The 21,130-nt window shown below is 36.7% G+C and overlaps 1 protein-coding gene across 1 annotated transcript in view; it reads right to left on the bottom strand.

Moving 5' to 3' along the window:
- The window catches only part of PDE10A (phosphodiesterase 10A), a 292,932-nt gene that overhangs the window by 50,990 nt on the left and 220,812 nt on the right, over positions 1-21,130 (bottom strand). The window contains 4 exon segments of the mRNA XM_061207662.1: positions 1,016-1,158; positions 11,953-12,139; positions 13,491-13,583; positions 16,017-16,159. Coding sequence (XP_061063645.1) covers positions 1,016-1,158; positions 11,953-12,139; positions 13,491-13,583; positions 16,017-16,159 — 566 coding nt within the window.

Here is a 21,130-nt window from a genome sequence, read left to right as displayed (position 1 = left end):
CTCTCACCCAGATCACTCAGGGAATTACAAGAGTAAAAGGAGCTCTGTGCCAAGAACTAGCTACAAAGACTATAGTCATATATTTCTTATTATATCACAACATATACTATATATATATACATATATATATATACACACACACACACTATATAATACGTATACTGTTAAAAGATAAACTGAGGCATATTAAAAATCTTAAGAGTTTATTTGAGCAAAAACCCATTTGAATAGGGCAGCACCAATTTAAAGCAGTTAGGAGTGCTTTGGTGACAGGAGCCATGGAAACACATCTAAAGAGAAGATGCAAAAGAAAAGAAATTATTTGATTGGCTACAGCTTAAAGCCTAGTTAGCTGTTCAGAACTGGCTGTCCTTAGCATTTCCATCTCGTTACCTTGAGGCATTTACAGGTTTCGATTTACAGGTTTGTTTACTAGGCCACCAGGGCATTAAAGTCACATCAGTCTAACGGCCTCCTTGTTTAATTAATTTAAGAATACTATATTTCCAAGTATAAACAAATATCAGCTCTGGATCACTTCTGAAGATTTTTTATGTAGTTATATAGTGTTGGCTTGTACTTCTAATGGGCAGGTCCTACCACCAGTAACAAATACATTAGCATAGGATTAGAAACAAAGTGTGAAAGTTGAACCATTTATTACTAAATTCTCAGATTTAATTTGTAAATTTAAAATTATATGGAAATGAAAACTTTCAGCTATCTGATATTAAATGTCATTTTGAATATTAAATATTACATAGCGTAAAGTGTGCAAAAGACTAAAGAGAAAAGCTAACATTTAGGTTAAATCATTTCAAAATGGTGTTCAGACTTTTTTTTTTTTAAAGATAAAGAGATCTGGCCTTTCCTTCCTTCCAGGGGGAAAATGGCAACACAAGAAACCACACATGTAATATGATATTTATGATTCGAATTCTAGAACCCATTTCACTTTAAATTCAATCAAATTAAAAATCTGTTCCTGAAGAAACTGACAAGACAAAACTCTCACAATTCAATTTCTTTGCAAAGACGGGCGGGAAGGTTGAAATGCATGAGGCCTTGCCATTCCTCTGCAGTACAAATGCTATGATAGGACAGCTTCTCCATGGTGACCCGGTAAATGCACTCCGAATGACGAATTCTATGATACATCTGGAAAGCAAATCCAACAGAGAAAAAATATTAAAGAATGTTTAAAGTAGTTTTGTCATTAAAGTTCAGAATTCGGTATAAAAAAAGCAGAACTATAATTGGATTCACTATTACTTTCCATTAACTACTATTGCTATATATATATTTCCATATACACTGAAGATATCTATGACGCATGTGACTTTGAAGATACAAATAGTTTTTTTTAAAAATTATATCTCCTTTTTAAAAGACTTATGAAATTCCGTAACAAATGTCTTTTTGCCAGACATTATCTCTGGGTAGAGAGATTACCCGGTACCTTATTCTCGGACTCCTAGCCTCCAGAATGTGAGAAATAAATGTCTGCTGTTTATAAGCTACCTGCTACCTGGTCCGTGTATTTTGTTATAGCAGCACAAATGGACCGAGACAGAGACTAAATGAGACAAGAGTTAAGATATTTTTTTCTCTGTCTCCTTTTAAAAATATTTAGCTTAATTCTTGGTGATCTCAAAGTCCTCTAGTCCGGGGAGTCTGAAAAATGTTCGACTGTAAAGTTCTTTACTGGTAAGATAAATTTAAAGACGCACGCATAATAAACGTATACTCCTTCAGCAATTATATGCCCATGCACTGTGCTAATATATTGTTTATATTATGAAACAAACTAAAATAGAAATTTTAAAAGATAAAAAGTACATATTTCTTAAATACTGAATTTTATTTACTTAGTAAACAAGACTCTTTTTGTTCATACTAAACAATGATATATTTTGAAATGAAGCACTGTAATTGTATGTTATCAACTGTCAAGTTTTTTTCTTTACTACTTTGTGAGATGGTGGCGTCAAGTTTAATACTTAGAAACAGTTGTACTATTGGAGAAGAATATGCCAAAAAGTATGCGGATCCAGATGGAATAAAGGGAGTATTGACTGTTCTTAAATATCACACTTACAGTTTTGCTCCCTAATGACTAATATTTTTGACTGAAATTCAGATAAATTTCCATTCTCCCTGATGTAAATCAGTTAATCTTGCAAACTAATCAGTTGCATCTTTATATATTATCAGTCAGGTTCAAAACCAATGACACTCAATGAAATTATTCATGGGGAAGATTTTAATGAATTAAAAGCTGTTTCATAAAATAAAATTTTTTAAAAATTCAACTTTTGAAGACAGAGAGGGAAAAGGAAATAAAAAACAGATGGAACAAACAAAACAAATAACAAGTTGATGGACTTATACCTAAACATAAAATGTGCCTGGTCTCAATATCCCCATTAAAAAAGAAAAGGTTATCTGATTGAATAGAACAGCAAAACCCCAACTCATGCTGTTTACAGGAATCCTACTTTAAATATAAAGACTCAACTAGGGTAAAAGTAAAAGGCTGAAAAAGATATTTAACATTTAACATCAGTCTAGAGAAAGTGGGAATGGCTGTACTTGTATCAAATAAAGTAGATTTCAGAGCAAAGACTATTACCAGGGATAAAGAAGATCATTTCAAATGATAAAGGGGTCAGTTCATCAGGAGAACATCATACTCCTAAACGTATATGGTCGGTTGGTTTTCAACGAGGGTGCAGAGGCAAGTTAGTGGAGAAAGAAGAGTCTATACAACAAAGGGAGCTGGATCAACTGGGCACCGGTAGGCCAAATAAACAAATAAATGTTGATCCTTCCCTTGTACCATATACAAAAATTTACTCAAAATGTAAAACTATAAAACTTCTAGAAGACAACATAGGAGAAAATCTTTGTGGTCTTAGGTTAGGCAAATATTTCTTTGATACAATGCTGAAAGCATGATCATAAAAAGAACAAATCATAAATTAGACTTCTTCAAAGTAAGAACTGCTCTTAGAAAGAAACTGTTAGGAGAATGACAAGCCAAACGCTGGGAGCAAATATTTGCAAATAAGCAATCTGATAGATGAGTTGTATCTAGAATATATAAAAGAAGTATTAAAACTCAATTTAAAAAAACAGACAATCACAAACAAAAAATAGGCAAACGATTTGAGAAGACACTTCACCAAAGAAGACATGGAGGTGGCAAATGTGGAGAAACTGGAACACACACAGTGATATTGGGAACGTACAACCACTTTGGAAAACGGTTTGGCAGTTTCTTAAACATCCCCTCACCGGATGACCCCACCATTCTAGGGATTTGTTTACTCAAGGGAAATTAAAGCGTATGCCCACGCAAAGACGTGTGCAGCTTTATTTGTAACAGCCAGAAATGAAATAGCTCAAATGTCCGTCAACAGGTGACTAAATAAACAGCTCATATCCATTCAATGGAATACTCAGTAATAAAAAAGAATGAACTATGTACACACGCAATGTCATGGATGAATCTCAAAATAAGTGTGCTAAGTGAAAGAAGCCAGGTAAAAAGGAACACAGATTTTATGATTCCAATTATAAAAAATAGTTCTAGAAAATGCAAAGTAAGTTATAGAAAGTAGGTCAGTGGTTACTTGAAACTGGGGGATGAAGATGGGGAGGGTCCCATGGGAGGGATCACAAAGGGGCCACAGAAACTTGAGGGGGTGATGGGTACATCCGTCATCTTGAGGTGGTGATGCTTGCACTGGGCTGTGTGCATATACACCTGTCAAACTGTATGCTCTAAACGCACGCAGTTCACTGGATATTTATAAACCCCAGTAAAGTTTTTTTAAAAAGTTTGCTCCCAGTCTTTGTAAAGGTATGTGATAATTTGTATGTGTGACACATAAATTTCAGCAAAAAAAGTCACATGATTGTGATGAAAACATCCGTTTTCAAAGTACTCTCTTTATGGCATGAGTTTATTTGGAAAAGCAATTATCTTCTTTTTCAGTGTTAATGTTACTTGCAATTTGAAAGTTCAGATTAAATGCTTATTTCTTTGAATATGTCTTCTAAGTAACAAAACATTGTCATTTGTCATCAGAAAAGATCAGCAATTTGGAGTTACCTTTTTGTGAAAGAAATATGTGTAAATAATCAGTGAATTTAATAACTATTCCAAGTGCTTTGCCTCATAGCAGGAAATCCTTGGTAGTACAATGGAAATGAATGTACACTGCAAAGCTGTCCTCCTTATACGGTTGAGGAAAAGCCAGGATGGGGCTTAAAAGTGCAGGCTGGACACCACTGTCATCTCTTCCTCCTTGTAGAAGGCCCACTCTGTCACAGGGGACTCCACACCCTGGACAAGACACAACGACCTGACGCATGAACTGGATGAAAGCTCCATCCGTGTATGACCAATCAAGAAACTGTAGTTTCTTTAATATCATTTACCTAAAAGAAGTTCTCACATTTTCCTCCTACCCCTCAATGGACTGTCACTTGCCTTCCACTCGAGATGATACTGTAGGTTCTTGTAGGAGGGTGAACAGTCAACAGGAATTACTCAGTATTTACCGTGATTCGGTATTACCTGTTATTCAGTGTAATTCCATGGGGGATGCTAGTAAAAGTAGCTATTATACGTTAGGTAGCAAAATAATACTGCTATTACGGTCATTAATACTAGTGAGCACTAACTCTGTGGCAGGCAGCGTTCTAAGTGCTTTGCATGCACTACTTCACGTAACTCTCACAAAAATCCTGTCATTTATCATTTTACAAGCTTATGACCTCCAATTAGAATAAGCTATATTTTTATTTATTACTTTTATTTATAAACTTATATTTATAGTTTCAATAAATTTATAATGTTTACAAATATATAAACTATTCAATTTAGATTTATTTATTTATTTTATTTTTATTCTATTTTGTAGTCAGCGTAGGGAAGTAACATGCATTTTAACTTTACGGCAAAAAATAATTCGTTTTGGCAAATTTTATAGCTACTTTGGTCCCCGTTTTCTAAATGCCCTTCAATATGAATAGTAGAAAATAATATAATGTAATATTATTAGTAAATGATTTTACCGTATTCATCCTACTGCAAATTATTAATGAAGGAGAAAACCACGCTGTCTAAGCTGATTTTGCATGAACTGCCTATGACAGCTGAGGAATTAATCTTGGGCTCACTGTCTAGACGGAAGAGACTGCAAGCAGAGGTGGCTGCCATTTATTCTGATGGTGTTTCAATCTTAGGCTCTAGGATATGGAAAAGTCACAAAAGACAGAAGAAAGAGGACCTGGAAACAGGAATATAACCTAGCATACTTCTACCACATGGTAAGAATACCACCACTTATAATTTTATAAAATGGCATCTCTAAATATATTGGCATCCAAGAATACTTAGAGATGCTTCAGAATGTTTTTCTTGTGCCTATTTCTACAACAATCATCACTGCGAGTAGACACGGTGATGTCTGGAGGACGCCCTAATATTATTCACGTCATGACAGGCCCGGAATCACTTAAAGGCAAAGCCACTAAGAACCAGACTCCGCATCACCTGCCTGGGTTGAATCTCCGCTCCGACGTTCACTAACGGTACACCTTTAAGTAACTGACCTAATTCCCTGTGCCTCAGTCTCCCAGGTACAGACTGTGGACACTGCGGTACCCAAGCCAGGAAGAATACGAGGGTTCAGCGCGTAACGCACTTAAGGAACTGAGAACAAACTCGGGCAAAGGCCGTTAAGCTCTCAGTGCTGTCGGCAGCTACCATCTGCTCATCTGGGACGACACCGGCACTGTTGCCGCTCCGTTTGGCTCCTTGATGTCTTAGTCTGGTGAAGGATTCTTGAGTGGCAGGGGCGTCTGTGCCGTCTTGCAAGTGCCGACTATGCACATCGCCTCGCAAGTCTGCACTCAGTACGTTATGTGGGAGCTTGAGAGAGTCCGTAGTGGGAGCCCGCACTCCACAGAAACTGGGAAACGCTAAAAATAAGGCCTCTTCTTGGGTAGAGAGCAGGCTTTACCAGCATGCCACTGGGTATGGGCAATCCACAAGATAAAAGTAACTTAGCTTCTGCCATTATAAACCGTGTGCTCTTTTCCCCTTTCTACGCAATTCACGTTTCCAACCTAATTGACAAAATATTTGCTAGAGTACAAATTTTCAATATGATGTTTGCCAACAGCATTAAGTGATATCGTTAATAAAATTAATTTGGTCCCCTAAATAAACCTAAAATGAAAGACACACTACACAGGGGCATGAGCAAGAGACCCTGTGCTACGTATTTAGCGGCATAAAACAGTGCTGCAGTGGGCGAGAGAAACACCAGACCCAGCAGAGGCTGTGCTTCGTGGTCTGGGACTTGAAGGCCTGTGTGGGACGAGGGACCTCGCTGTGGCTACTGAGACCAGTTACTGAACTGAGGACTCTGTGAAGGTCACGTAGGTCTCCCGCAGGGCAAGTAATTCCAGATCAATTTGAGTAAATAAGTAAAGATCAAGTAAATAAGTAAGTGAATGAATGGATGAATAAATCCAAGAAAGAAGAGACCAACACAAGGAAACATCAACAGATTTACGCCCCCTAAGAACTGAGTTGATAAAAAACGAATTGAGTGATTAAAGGTATACTGTTGAAAAAATACACCATTTGATGTGTGACTTCCTTTGCCTGCACGGTTATTCTAGTTTATGGAAACCACAGCATCAAATGCAAAGCAATGATATTTTTTCCTTGACCAAATCCTAGGTAGAAGTGTTTACAAAGCTTGTCTTTCTTAAAGACAAGTGAAGGACAGCATAGCCAGGGCTCCAAAGCCAGGCTTACACACATTCAGAGCCTGGCTCTGTCACACACTTGCTGTGAGACCTTCCGCAAATCACTTAAACGCTACGTGTCCATTTTTCCTCCTGTCAAGTGGAGCTAATGATACTCACTCAGGATTGTTGTGGGACTAATGAAACGAGTTTTTATACGTAAAGTGTCCAGAATAGTGCCTGTCCCAGAGTCAGTGTTACATCGATTAAGAGGACTTCTTATATTATAGTCACCTTAATAGTCACCTTCTGGTAGAGAAAAGACACGCAGTACGTGGTGGTTGAATTCAGGAATGAATAAAGTTTGGACCGTTTATTAAATCTGTTCCTAGCCAATTGGTTTCATTTTAATAATGATTTTTTCCACCTTCCTTTAATGTTAAATGTCTCTCGATTCAAAATGTACACAGCTAATCTGCTTTTAAAGGACTGGTTTTTTCTAGGCAAAAGATGTAACAGGTATTTACTATCCTGTTAGCTTTTTGCATCATATCAAATTGTTTCTTTAAAATGACATGTATGAGTAAATTAATCGACTCTTTTAGTTTTAAAAGTCTCTTTTACTCTTTTAAAGGGTTACCGTTCCATTGACAGTACTATCAATTATCTGTCAAAAATAAAATGGAGATGTTGCCAGTCAGAGACGTGCCCCTTTAATCCAGTAAAAGGGGTGTAACCTAAGAGATCTACAGATGAACTAAAGAAGAATGAAGACATATGCCTCCAGGACAGGCCTTTCACTCAAACAAGACCACTGAGCTGAACAATAAGGGATGCTCTTACATTATCACAGTCAGTATTAGAAGCCTTTTACATGTGGTAAAATGCTCCTGTTAAGGATATAATAATCTGTTCGGGAGCAGAAATATTTTGAATTTCCCAGGACCAACCTGTTTAATCTGACTTAGTAGCCAGCGATTACAAGTCACTTCACACTGCACAACGCTTCTTCATATTTGCAATCTAAACAAATATCCATGTATATTCTCTAGAAACAAGTAGAACACTGAGGTAAAGCAGGGAGCCATGGATATGATTAATTGCTTGGGACAATGCTAATACAAGTTTTTGTTTTTAACTAATCTTCATAAGACGCTTGGGGAAAAAAAGGTTCAAAACTGCGAAGCAGACTTGCTCAAAGAAACATCATGTAAGCGCCCGAGTGAGGACCGGAATCCAGGTCTTGGTCTTTCCCCTAGAGGTCTATGATCTGACACCCTCAGCTGAAGAAAGCGCTGAGAAACTCTCTTGTAAAGAAACCAACTGCTGGCTTATTGAAACTGACATAAATTGGGAGTTGTCTGCTTTTTCTTTTTTCTTTAGAAGGATGCTTGCTTCAACAAAGCCAAGTATTACTTTAAAGAAGGTATGTGAATTGGTCTTTTTTCTGAATTGGAACAGAAATAACCCCAGACTGGAAGGCCAGGGGAAGGGAAGCGGAGAAGAGGAGGTACCCTGAAGCTGCAGCGTCAGAGGCTGTTACTCTTTTTGAGTTGGAGAAACTCTCAAAAACTATATAATTTTTTTAAGCTTTCATGAGGAGAAGAAATATTGCAGTTAAAAAAAGTGGTGATTGACTCCACAGAGAGCTGAAGCTGCATTACTTGGATTTCAGCGTGCACCTTCAAGGCAACCAGCCCTGGGTCTGCTCAATCTGGAAGAGTTTTACATCCGGAGCCTGTCAGCGGGTGATGACTTACTACAACCTTGGCACATACACTACCGGTCATCGTTGGAGAGCAGAAATAGTCTTGGTGCGTTTCAAAGCGTTTATAAAAATTACAAGTCTGTTTCACTACAAACGAACTCCGCTAACTTTACCCTAAATAATCAACGTAAAAATAGAATGCCTGTTAACTTATTCATGACTTTTCAGAAGGAGTGTTATTTTTCTTGTTTCAGTTTGGTATTCAGCTTGGTATAATCATTTAATCGTGACTGAGTCCAGGCTTCATAATGCAACAATCAGCGTTCAGAAGAGCTTTGAACCCACTGGGCTAGCTCATCTCACAGCACAGCTGAATCAACTCCATAGTACTGAAACTGACATTTATGTATTCTGGGAAGTACACAGTAATTCTTCAAGGGATACGTGAAGACATGGATAGATTATGAGAGGATCAATTTCCACCGCCTTAACTTTCACACGTACGTTTACCTAAAAATGACCTTTTCCCACATCCCATTTCAAATCACACCTTTCTCAAATTGCACTAATACAAAAACCTCTTAAAGCAAAGAGATAATTTAAAATTTAAAATATTGGTGTTAATAAGGTCTAAAAGTGGTTTCTAAAGCTTTCATAAGACACTGAAGGTGGACCTAAATAAATTTTCAGCTGATAAATCATTAAAAATAATTTGTGATGATAGAATTGTCAGTACTTTTTGGCCTCTTAGCTCAGGTGGCGTTCAGATTAAGAGTAATTGCCATAATAAAACTCTTCCTGTTCCCATCTACCCAAAATGAACACAATTCTTATGGCTTCCCTAAAAATAAAAGCGACAAGTACAAATAAAACTGACGATAGTCCTGTCGAATGATAACCTTGATGCAGTCATGAGGAAATGCCAGACAAAACCCCAATAAGAAACACTCTGCAAAACACCAGCCCATACACTTCAAAAATGCCTAGCTCATGAAAGACAGAGTAAGGAAGGGTTCCAGATTAAAGGAGATTAAAGGGGTCTGTAGATTAGACAACAGTACAGTACCTGTGAGGGGCTGAATTGTGTCCCCCCCAAATTCATATGCTGCAACCCTACTCCCCAGTACCTTAGATGTGACTGTGCTTGGAGATGGGGACTTTAAAGCAGTGATTAAGGTAAAATGTGGTCGCTAGGGTGGGCCCTAACCCAACATGACTTGTGTTCTTGTAAGAAGAGGAGAGTGGAACAGAGACTTGCACAGAGAAAAGACCACGTGAAGACACAGGGAGGAGAAAGGCGTCCATAAGCCACGGAGAGAGGCCTCCGAAGAAACCAAACCTGCCAGCACCCTCACCTTTAACTTCCAGTCACCTGAACTGTGGACAAATAATGTTCTGTCCTTTGAGCCACCCAGTCTGTGGTGTTTGTTATGGCGGTCCTAACAAACTAATACAGTACCGAGGGGAATTTCCTTATTTTTAATTATGCAGTAGAAAAAGAAGACGTCCTTGTTTGTCAAAAATACAAACTGAAGTATTTAGGGGTTATGAGACTTACTGTCTGAAACATACTCTCAAATGTATCAGAGAAAAATGATACCTATAAATGAGAGAGAGAAGGAGAAAGAAAGAATATCAAAGCAAAAATGCTAATATATTAACATTTAATATATTAACATTTGGGGGAGCATGGGTAAAGGTATAAGGGAATTCTTTGTATTATTTTTGCGACTTTGCTTTCTGCCTGAGATTATTTCAAAATAAAAAGTGTAAAAAATTTATGGCAAGCCTAGTTTCATTCTAATGATAGGTAAAATTTAAGAATGGGTACATTAACTATTTTTGTTCTAAGCCACAGCCATCTCATTAAGAAACAACAGTTTCCAATAATGTGTACTTTTCATTTTTGATAATTATCAAAATGTAATAACATGGTTGCTTTGATCACATATATAGTAATAATGACATAATACTATAGGTCAAAATTAATCTGTAATCCTTCTTATACATGTTTGTTTTAGACTATTATCCTAGGGTAATTAACAAAATAAAGCATAAAATATATTATATTAGAATAAACTTTTGTGGCATAATAGAAACACATGTTCAAAGAGAGAAAAGAATGATGCTAAATTTTTCAGTCGTAAGAGCTGGTCATTGTGTTTTTTAACTGGACTATTGTAAATGTCAAGTTGTTCTAATACATAGATTCCATCGAATACATTTAAAAATGATGAAAATCAATATTTAGAATATACTGGAAATTACATTCTCTGAAACTTTTAAACTAAACAAAACAAATGTAGGGAATTCTCTGGCGGTCCAGTGGTTAGGACTCCACATATTCACTGCCGAGGGCCCGGGTTCAATCTCTGGTCAGGAAACTAACATCCCATAAGTTGAGTGGTGCAGCAAAAAAAAAAAAAAAAAAAAAAAGTATACTGTCAATATTTTTATTTATGAGGAGATACATAGGTACAGAAAGTGTTTGAAGTAAGAAGTATCTGACAACTGCACTAGTTTATTTCCGATGGGCCGAGTAACAATAAATACCCCCTTGAGAGGGCCCAGGTGGTACAGAGAGGGGACGGAGCTCTTACTAAACAGCGCTAATCGCATTGTAAACAGTTATCCCTAGTCACCAGAGTGTTATTTTTTTTTTGCCATTTTTGTTTCTCTTTTAACTGTTTCCATTAGTTATATGCTTGCTCCTATGGAACTCCGTTCTATTTCCAAAAAGACAGTTTCTCTAAACTACTAAGGTGATAATTCCCATTTATGTTGATTTGGCTTTATAAAGGTTACTAAAATTTTCCTTAACTTCAAAATTCCAGTGATGTCATTAGAGGATTACTAGAGTTTATAGAATACTAAATGTTTAATTCATTTAAAATATAAAAATTTAAAAGAAAGATGATACGTTCAACTGTTTTAAAGTGAGACTTCATAAAATAAACGGAGCCTCATCTTATTATTCAGTAAACAGGGTTGGGCTGTTGTGAGGATTAAATGAGTTAACATCTACAAGGCATCTGACAAACGTGCTGAGTGGCTGCCTCACTTTTCCTCACAAAGGAAACTTTCCTGGCGGGTGTTAAGACATGAGTCATTACTCTCTTTTTGTGTACAAGAGTCTCAAGTGCGGTACAAGTGACAGACGCTAAGGGTTTGGATGACCCCCTCATGCACATCAGTAGATTATCAGGAAATGTAAACCTTACATTGGAACGTTTTACCCTTAGGTTAACTTCATTTTTCTTTTTAACAAATTCACACACTGAAATAAATGTAAAAATTAGGAGATTTTTTTTCTTCCAAGGCATTTTAAGGTATTTCCTAAAACATGCACAACCAGGAATCGCTGTTTGGGGTTTCTAAAAGAAGTGGGGAAAAAAAAAAAAAACACCTTTATTTAAAAGGGTATAAAATTTAATATTGAGTAGTAAGAAAGGTGTTTAAAAAGTATTACTTACATTGGCACAGTGTAAGGCTAAAGCACAAAAGACAGCAAACATTTTGAAGTTGTTTTCGTCCGTCTTAGAGAAGGCACTGCCGCTGATTTTGTTCACCATCTGCACCACGCCGATCACGCTGCCCCGACTCACGATGGGCATGCACAGGATGTTCCGGGTCGTGTAGCCTGTGTACAGGTCCACCTCTCTGCGCGAGAGTCAAGGAGCAAGACGACAGAAGAAAGAACAGGCAGAAGAAAATAAACCACACGTTCTATCGTAAATCTCAACTCAGTTTTGCTTCTCCTACAATTGACTGTAATGGAACTGCTAGCGTCTAAATTCAAAGACAACGTGACATTTGCAAGTGTTTTATTAAAACCTTCTCAAAAATATTCTAACGAATTCGTTCCGTTTTCGAGAGAGTTTTTCAGAACAGTCGTGTATATTTTGCAAATAGTTTCTCACAATCTGTCGCTTGCCTTTTCAGGTTCTTAATAGTTGATCCATACATTTTTATATAAAGGCTTTATATAAGGATATGTAAACATTTTCAGTATTTAAGTACTTTAATAGCAAGTTTGTTCCTTTAAGAAAAAACCTGAGATTTTCAGCATACTCTTCACGTATTGATAAAATCTATTACGAGGATACAGCTGTGTTTACATGCGAGTCATGAATATCTGACATTGATCAATCAGACGCCTGAAAAGCCTCCTGTTTCCTATGGTATTTAATTGTCTCTTGAAGGAAGCCCAGTGTCTGAATGCACAGAGCACTGCTGCCAAGACATGTGAACCATTACTTTCAGTGGTCCGAGCGTCAACCTTGGGATTTCAATTTTGAGACATTTATTAAAATCGAATGATATAAACTGGTTTCTAGTTCTCCAAAGACACTCAAAACAAAATAAAAAATCTTTATAAGCAATCCTAATATCCACTTCAATAATATCCAATAAAGGCTGCAACTTATTGAGTTCCTACTTTATGTCATATAAAGTTGCCAGACCTTTTATGAATATTTTAAAAATCTTAAAATCTTAATCTTAAAAAAAAAACCCTACAAAATAGGTATTACTGTGCCCATTTTAAAGATGAGAAAACAACTGAGGCTCCAGATTAAGTAACTTACTCCAGGTCATTCTAGAGCCAATAAAGGACAGAACCAGGATTCAAAACAAGTACTTTTATCACTATGTGTTACAGCCTTTGAAGGTATTGTTTGATAAAGAATATGCTCAGGACAAAATGATGACACTATAATGAAGAAAAGTAACTTTATACATTTAAACTCTTGTTTTTAAGTTATTTTTATAACATTTCAAACCCCTGCAGCTGGAGATGATTAATGGTTTAGAATCCATCATTTTATACTGATAAATACCTGAAAACACTGACTACTGATAATAAGCTGGTTCAAAGACAGTATAACAGCACCAAGTGGGAAAAAAAAAAAAAACTGAGTTGGGACACGAAGAACTAGGGCTCTACCTCAGAGGCTTCGGCCAAGCGGGACCGGAAAGGAGAAGCCGACGGAGGACACAAACTCCTTCTTACCTGTTAAAGCGTGGGTCAGCGTAGGCATCTGGAATGTTCAGGACTTCCCCTGTTCTTGCCACTTGACCAGCAATTCCTTTCTCAATTGAGAATCTGCACATATAAAAAAGAGGAACGTGGCAATTAAAATACAGATGTTGTAAAGTAATTTGAGACATTTCAGCACCACCAAATACTGAATAAAACAGATTGTTTTACTTTAAGGGCTTGTATTAATTTTACATTTACATACTCTAAATCATATTATTATAAAATACATAAAGGTAAAGCATAAAAACACTGCATAGTAACCACTTGAGAACCTTGTTTTAAGATATAATTCACGATGTATTAAATTATACCGAATCACAAGCTGAAATTGAAAAATTAACTAGCATTCTCCTGCACTGACCAATAATAATCTTTTATATTTGCAAAATACCTTATAATTTACAAGATGCTTCAACATAAATTGTCTTAATTAATTCTCACTGTGAACTGAGACCCATATGGGTTCAATAACTTGCCAACACTCTTGAAATATGAGTGACACAATAAAAACAAGAATGCAGGTCAACGCCAGGGTACGTTCCACCACACATATCACCAAAACCACAGGGTATCTGTGATCTTTGAGATACAGGACTTGAATTTTAAGGCATTTGCAATACAACTACTATACCAAAATAACACAATTTACATCTTGTAGTATTTTTACTCCTCTAATTTGTTAAATTTTAAAACAGCCAAAATACAGGCATTATCTCATTACACTTAAATATGTTTTGATATCTAATATCAGCATTTTTATACAGAAATATATTCTAACACCACACTGTAAAGCAATTATACTCCAATAAAGATGTTAAAAAAATATTCTTATATTTATAAATAGTTTTCTCATTACGATATTATAATCAAACATGGATTCATTCAAAATTTAGTTAAGATGATTACAATCACAATATCTACATATTTCAATAGCTCAAAAATTACTTTCGTAATATTACATTTTCAACATTATAGAAAATAATCATTATTGAAATAAAGCTCCACCCTAAGGATTTCCCTAAGGAAAATTCAAAAGAGAATCAACACCAAAGAGAACTAACTTCCTTAAAACACCAAAAAGTGAACCCAACTTTGTGCTGCATAAAGTGCAAGGTTGTTTTTGCCCCGCTTTTCTTGTGCTTTGAACAACATGACCACAACAAATTAGAGTGCCTTGAGCAGAGCATCAGAATCCACTTCATGGTTTATGCTTATTTTCTTGGTCTAGGAGTAGCTCGGTGTGGTTTGCTACCTCTGGTCAGTGGAAGCCATAACTGAGGGGCCAGTCCTCACATAAATGGCTGGCATCGCTCGGTCAGCCGAGAGAGCTACAGCCAACCGTATCCCCCTCACTGTTTTTCCCACACTTGTAAATACAGGCTCCCAAGTTAACATCTTCAAAATGAGATCGATGCCAGCACTGTTAGGGAACACTCAAACCTTCAGCAAGAGAAATGACTTTACCTAAATGACTATATCCAGACTGATCTACTGAGCTCTAAACAGACAAACAAAAACTAAAACAACTTTTTAAAAAACCTAAACGGTGCCTGTAAGTCAGAGTTATGTTGCATATGGAATATAGGTTCTATTACCCCAGGACGATAGAATGGGAAGCACCCAGTGGTGGGCAGTAGTGAGGCCCAGTGCAGACCACATCTCATGTTTCCTTGTATGACAGACGGCCCAAGTGAATAGCAATTCTTATTAATAAGGAACAGCATTTTACTAGCAAGTTGTAACTACCAAGGTACTTTAGAGTACTATGTGGAAAAGTAGTTAAACAATATATATCAATATAAAGCAAAAGAAATGCAAATATCTAAAATAATACAATTTCTGAATGTTACGCTTGATTCTTAGCAGTTCTGTGACAGTACCCCTTGTAGGTGCCCAGACTGTCATAGGACTGAGCCACCGCACCTCTACCAGCCAAACGCCATTCTGCTCACCTAAGTGACAACAGCTGCCACTTAAAGAACGAAGAAGGCTGCAGTTTCAAGATGCAACAAAAGTGTGCTCTGTGATCGATTAAGCCAACTGTTGGGGATAGAATAATGTGCTGAAGTTATCCGGTATACCAGGTCAACTTCCACTATGGTCTGGACTCTGAGACAGCGCTATACGCTGGGAAGGGTGGGGTCCGGATTGTTTAAGCACACCTGCTCCTAGACACAGGAAACCTTGCAGACTCCAGGTGGGGTGCACCTTTACCTACCTGGCAGCACTAGTAAGTTTTTCCAACATGATTTCCAAAAGGACCGCCTCCGGAAGACGGCATTTCCAGGAGTGACGCTAAAGCTTCCTAGGCGCGGTTTCGCTGGCACTGCAAGGTCATTCCCAGAAGTACTACCTTCAGGAGGCGGGTCCTGGTGGGAATGATATCACAGTATGACAAGTGCTGTCAGCACACCTGTGAATAGGCACAGACAAGTGGGTAACCGAGCAGCTGCACAGCTGCCGTCACAGCAACCGACACGCTACTTCCAGCTGTACCTTATCTCTTTGGTCTTCTTGAAGACAGGTTTTCCTTCCTTTTCCTCTCCGATATCAAAAAGGTCTGAATACAACTCCTTGTTCTTATGGTCTACCTGGAAAAGTGCGCAACGGTCGGCATTCACCAGGTTTTTTGCATATATCTAAAGGGAAACGAGAAAACAAGAGTAAGCCAATGAGAGAGTCACAGTTTACAGGTGAACTTTATCAGAAATAAATATTAATTTCAGCTAGTCTATACTGTAACTGGGTAGGAAATTAGCATTATAATTAAATAAACACAGGCATATAAATACAAAAAATAATACTCTCTGTCACTGTCAAGGTGCTGACACTAGCAGGTGCTCTCCGTCCATGCTGTGGGGGCGGATGTTGGAATATTACAACACTCCTGGGTGGGCTGGAAAGCAGCTACTGGCCTTTCTCCCTGAGAGCCTGTCTGCCACCCTGGCTACTCTTCCAGAGCTTCTCAGGGCTCCCTGATGCCCTAGTCTGAGCCTCTGTCAGCTCTCAGGCCAGCAACCGTTCTGACTGGCTGGTGTTTACAACATACCAGTTGTAAAAAATATGAAATGTGTGTCCAATGAGACACACAGTGTTCATATTTACATTAGCTGCATTTTATTTGCCGCACTAATAATAATGTGTAACAATTAGTAAGTGTTTACTATGTGCCAGATAGTTTTTATAGACTTATGTGCATTAATTCACTTAATCCTCACAATAACAATATTAATTCAGGGGAAACTTAACCTCCATTTTACACATTAGAAAAACTGAGGCACAGAGAGGTAACTTAACTTGTCCACTATCACGTGGCTAGTAAACGGACCTGGTATTTGAACTCATACTAGCTGTTTCCATGGCCTATGCTCTTATATCAAACATGCCTTATCATTTCTGAATGGAAGATTGAGGATTCATATTGTCATGCATTTGTTCATCAATTCCCTTCAACAAGTACGTCTTTAATGCCTAACATTTCTCACTATCCCCAGTGGGCTGGGATTACAGTTATGTCACAAAAAATTGTATTTACCCATATTCAGAATTCTGGCAACTTCAAGATGATAGACATGATATTATTGCTCAGAGAAAAAGAAATACTTCTCAGAGAAAAAGAGCCATCACAAAGTCTATGCAAAAGGGACGTAGGCCATCTTGTGGCCAGAGGAAAACAAATAATCTCATGTAAAAATACCCTATAGATTAAATAAAAAGAAATCAGAGTGGGTTAGGTACCCTGGTTCATTCTCATATTGCATCTTTGTCTTTCCTGCTATTATAAGTTGTACTCATTCACTCAGCAAACACTGGCTGTGCCTTATACACCGTGGACCAAGTACTGGGCATTATGAGTGTCAGAATTTCCAGGTGACCTGTCTCCGCCACAAGCCGACTGATGAGTTCCTCGGCAGTGGAAACTGCTTCCTTTTCCCCACAGTATCCCAAACGCCCAGAACCAGGCCTAGAGCAGAGGTCGGCTAAAGTCCACAGGCCATTTAAATCCACCCCATTGCCTGTGTTTGTAAATCAAGTTTCACTGGGATGGAGCCACGCGCATTCCTTTATGCATGGTTCACAGTTGCTACAACAGCAGCGTTGAGTAGTTGCAACATAGTACGGCCCACGAAGCATAAAACTTTACTACTTGCCCTTAAAAAGAATTTGCCAGCCCTTAGGTTAGAACATATAAGAACTCTCAATAAATACTTGAGGAGAAGGAACAACGTGAAGGTGGGAAGGGAGCTATGGGTGGCACTGCTGGCAAACCCAGAAACATCACCTGTCTATTCTGCACAGTCACGAGATTTTGAATTATTAAGTCATAATAAATTATCTACAGTGACATCTGCATCCTTAGTGGTCATGCTGGCTGCTTGATACTTGGGCACATACTTATGTCAATAGTTATAAAAATCTGGATGAAATGGACAATTTTCTAGAAAAAGGAAATGAATTTAGAAGGAGTTGAAAAATCTGAATGGAATCAGAATCATAAAGACAATTGAAATACTGTAAAAATAATTTATTCCCATAAAAGGCAGCAGGCCCAAATGATTTCAAATACGAATTACTTAAGAGTCTTCACAAATAAAGTCCCATCTAATTTAAATTGTTGTAAGTTCAGACAGAACAAAACTTCTCCAGTTATTTTTACAACCCCTGCAATGTCACTGATACTAAAAATTGACAAAGATACTATAAAAAAGAAAATCACAGACCAATTTACCTTGGAAACAGAAGAAAAATTATAAATACAAATATTAGCAAGTCAAATTTAGGAATAAATATTTTTAAATTTCAATATTTTAAAATTACACTCTATTCATAACTGTCCAGTATTGTAAAGTCTATTGTTATAGTTCATAAAGCAAGAAAACAAAGGAGAAAAATCATATGATTGTCTTTATGGCTGTCAAAAAACATATGTAATGAAATACAGTAATTATTCATGATAAAATTTTAGTGAAATGGGAATAGAAGAAAAAATATATATGTACATGTGTATATATCGGTATGCATACACATCCTGATAATATGTGAAAATATCAGTCTTCATAATACAAAATGATAAAATATCAGAATTAACCAATTAAGGTTAAGACATTAAAGTTATGAACAAGACAAAGACATGTTATCATAATTATTAACACACAATTAGGTAAAAAAAAGCATGAGTATACATATTTGAAGCGACAAAAGTTTTACTGTTAGGTGACAATGTTACTGAGTATGTTGAAAAGTCAAGAAAATCGACTGAAAGCAATTACATGCAATAAGAAAGACTTCTGTTTTAAGATGAGTGACTCTAAACACGTTTACTTTTTCATTCTCCCCGAATATTAAACTTTCAATTTGAAATGACATTCACATACTGGAAACGAGTTAATAAAGAAATCCTAGGCATATTTTGGTAATATTTATGAACTCCAAGCCTCAGAAGGTCATTCTAAAAGCCATCCCCGCTCCTACACACATTCTCTCTCACACACACACACAGACACACACACACACACACACACGCGCACACAGGTTTACTTACAAGCGGAAGATAATTTTTGACAGCAACAGAGGATTTAAAATTCAGTGGAAATATATCTTCAAATTTCTGAGGAAAACTTATTTTAAACTTAAAATTCTTTACCAAGTCAAACTAGCATTCAGTCATAAGGCAAAATAAAGACATTTCTTAAGCACACAGATGAGCTTGAGCAAAAATAAACAAATAGATAAATTCAACAAAGCATGGGAAGACTTGGGGTACAAGAAAAGGTGATGAGCAAAGAAACCACTAAAACTATAATGAAGCTGTAAAATTCATTAGGAAATGATATGTAAGGAGTTACAGGTGTAATATAGAAAAGCTAATTAAAAAAAGACTTAAAATATCTGGTTGTGCCCCCAAAATATATAAGATTAAAATACAAAAAAGGAAGAAGTAAAATTATGCTGTGTTTTATCATGGACCACACATATGTGAGCTGGACAGACAGAAAAGGACATATTCCTGAAAACATAATTTGAGGCCCCAGGTCTGGCAATTATAGAAGTCTGAAATGTCAAGGTTTTCAGTGATAAGAGCCAAGAAATCCCTCCTTTTATTCTCTCAAACCAATCTGAGTTAGGTAGTTGACGTCTTTTGGCTTACACCAAAGAGTCCAAATTAAAAAACAAGCTCAAGGCAAGTCTGATTTGAGAGAAAGAGAGGGAGGGTGGGAGAAAATATTCATTAATTGAATTACAGATGAGGAAGGGAATTTAAGTACAGATCAGAAGAATATTTAAAGTGCCCTGAATAATCCACTAGGAAACTATTGGACGTAATGACTTCATCAAGGTTGCAGGATACAGGATCAAAATATAAAAACCAATATTCATTTTACCAAGGCAATTCATTTTATTTTACCAAGGCAATTACCAAGGCAATTCATTTTATTTCTATATATTTTCAATGAAAAATGTGAAAATAAAATTAAGAACACAATTTCATTTCTAATAGCACTAAAAGATAAAATACCTAGGAATAACTTTACCAAAATAAGAGCAATACTTGTACTCTGAAAATTACAGAACAGTGTTGAAAAAAATTAAGAAGAGCTAAATAAATGGAAAACATCTCATGTTGATGTACTGGAAGTCTTAATATTATTAAGATGGCAATATTCCTCAAATTGACCTACAGAGTCAACAAAAATCCCTACCAGAATCCCATCTGAATTAGTTGTAGAAATTGACAAGCTGGTTTCTAAAATTTATATGGAATTGCAAGGGGCCCAAAACAGCCAAAAAGATAATTGAACATGGAGAACAAATTTGGAGGTCTCACGCTTCCTGATTTCAAAACTTTTTATAAAGCAACGGTAATCAAGACATGGTGATACTGTCATTAAGCTAGACATATAGATCAACTGAATAGAACTGAGACCCTAAAAAGAAACCCATGTGTCTATGCTCACCTGATTCTAACAAGACCACATTTAAAGGGGAAATAATAGTCTTTTCAACAAATGGTACTGGTAAAACTGGATAGCTACATGCAAAAAAAATGAAGTTGGACCCTTACCCCATAAACAAAAATTAACTAACATAAGTCAAAACCCTAAATGTAAAAGCTAAAGCTATAAAACTCTTAGAAGAAAATATTGGAGTAAATTTTCATAATATCTGATATGGCAATGGATCCTTAGATATGACACCACAAGCATGAGCAACAAAAGAAAACAAAAGATAAATTAGACCTCATCAAAATTAAAACCTTTTGTGCTTCAAAAGATACTATCAAGAAAGTGAAAAGATAATACACAGATGGGAGAAAATATCTGCCAATCATATGTCACATAAGGGAGTGGTATCTATAATACATGATGAAATCTTAGAACATAACACTAAAAATTAAAGTAAAAAGCAGCCAATGAATCTGAATCTTTCATCACATGACAAGATGTTCAACATCATTAGTCACCAGGGAAATGCTAGTCAAAACCGCATTGAGATAGCACTTCACATCTACTATGATGGCAATAATCAAAAAGTAAGATAATAACCAGTGCTAGTGAGAACGTGGAGAAATTGGAACCCGTGTGCTGGTAGGAATGTAAAATGATACAAGT

This window comes from Eubalaena glacialis, chromosome 12 (assembly GCF_028564815.1).
Source record: "Eubalaena glacialis isolate mEubGla1 chromosome 12, mEubGla1.1.hap2.+ XY, whole genome shotgun sequence".
Taxonomy (NCBI): Eukaryota; Metazoa; Chordata; class Mammalia; order Artiodactyla; family Balaenidae; genus Eubalaena; species Eubalaena glacialis.
The sequence above is the reverse complement of the archived record's forward strand: the minus strand, read 5'-3'. Positions and strand labels throughout refer to the sequence as shown.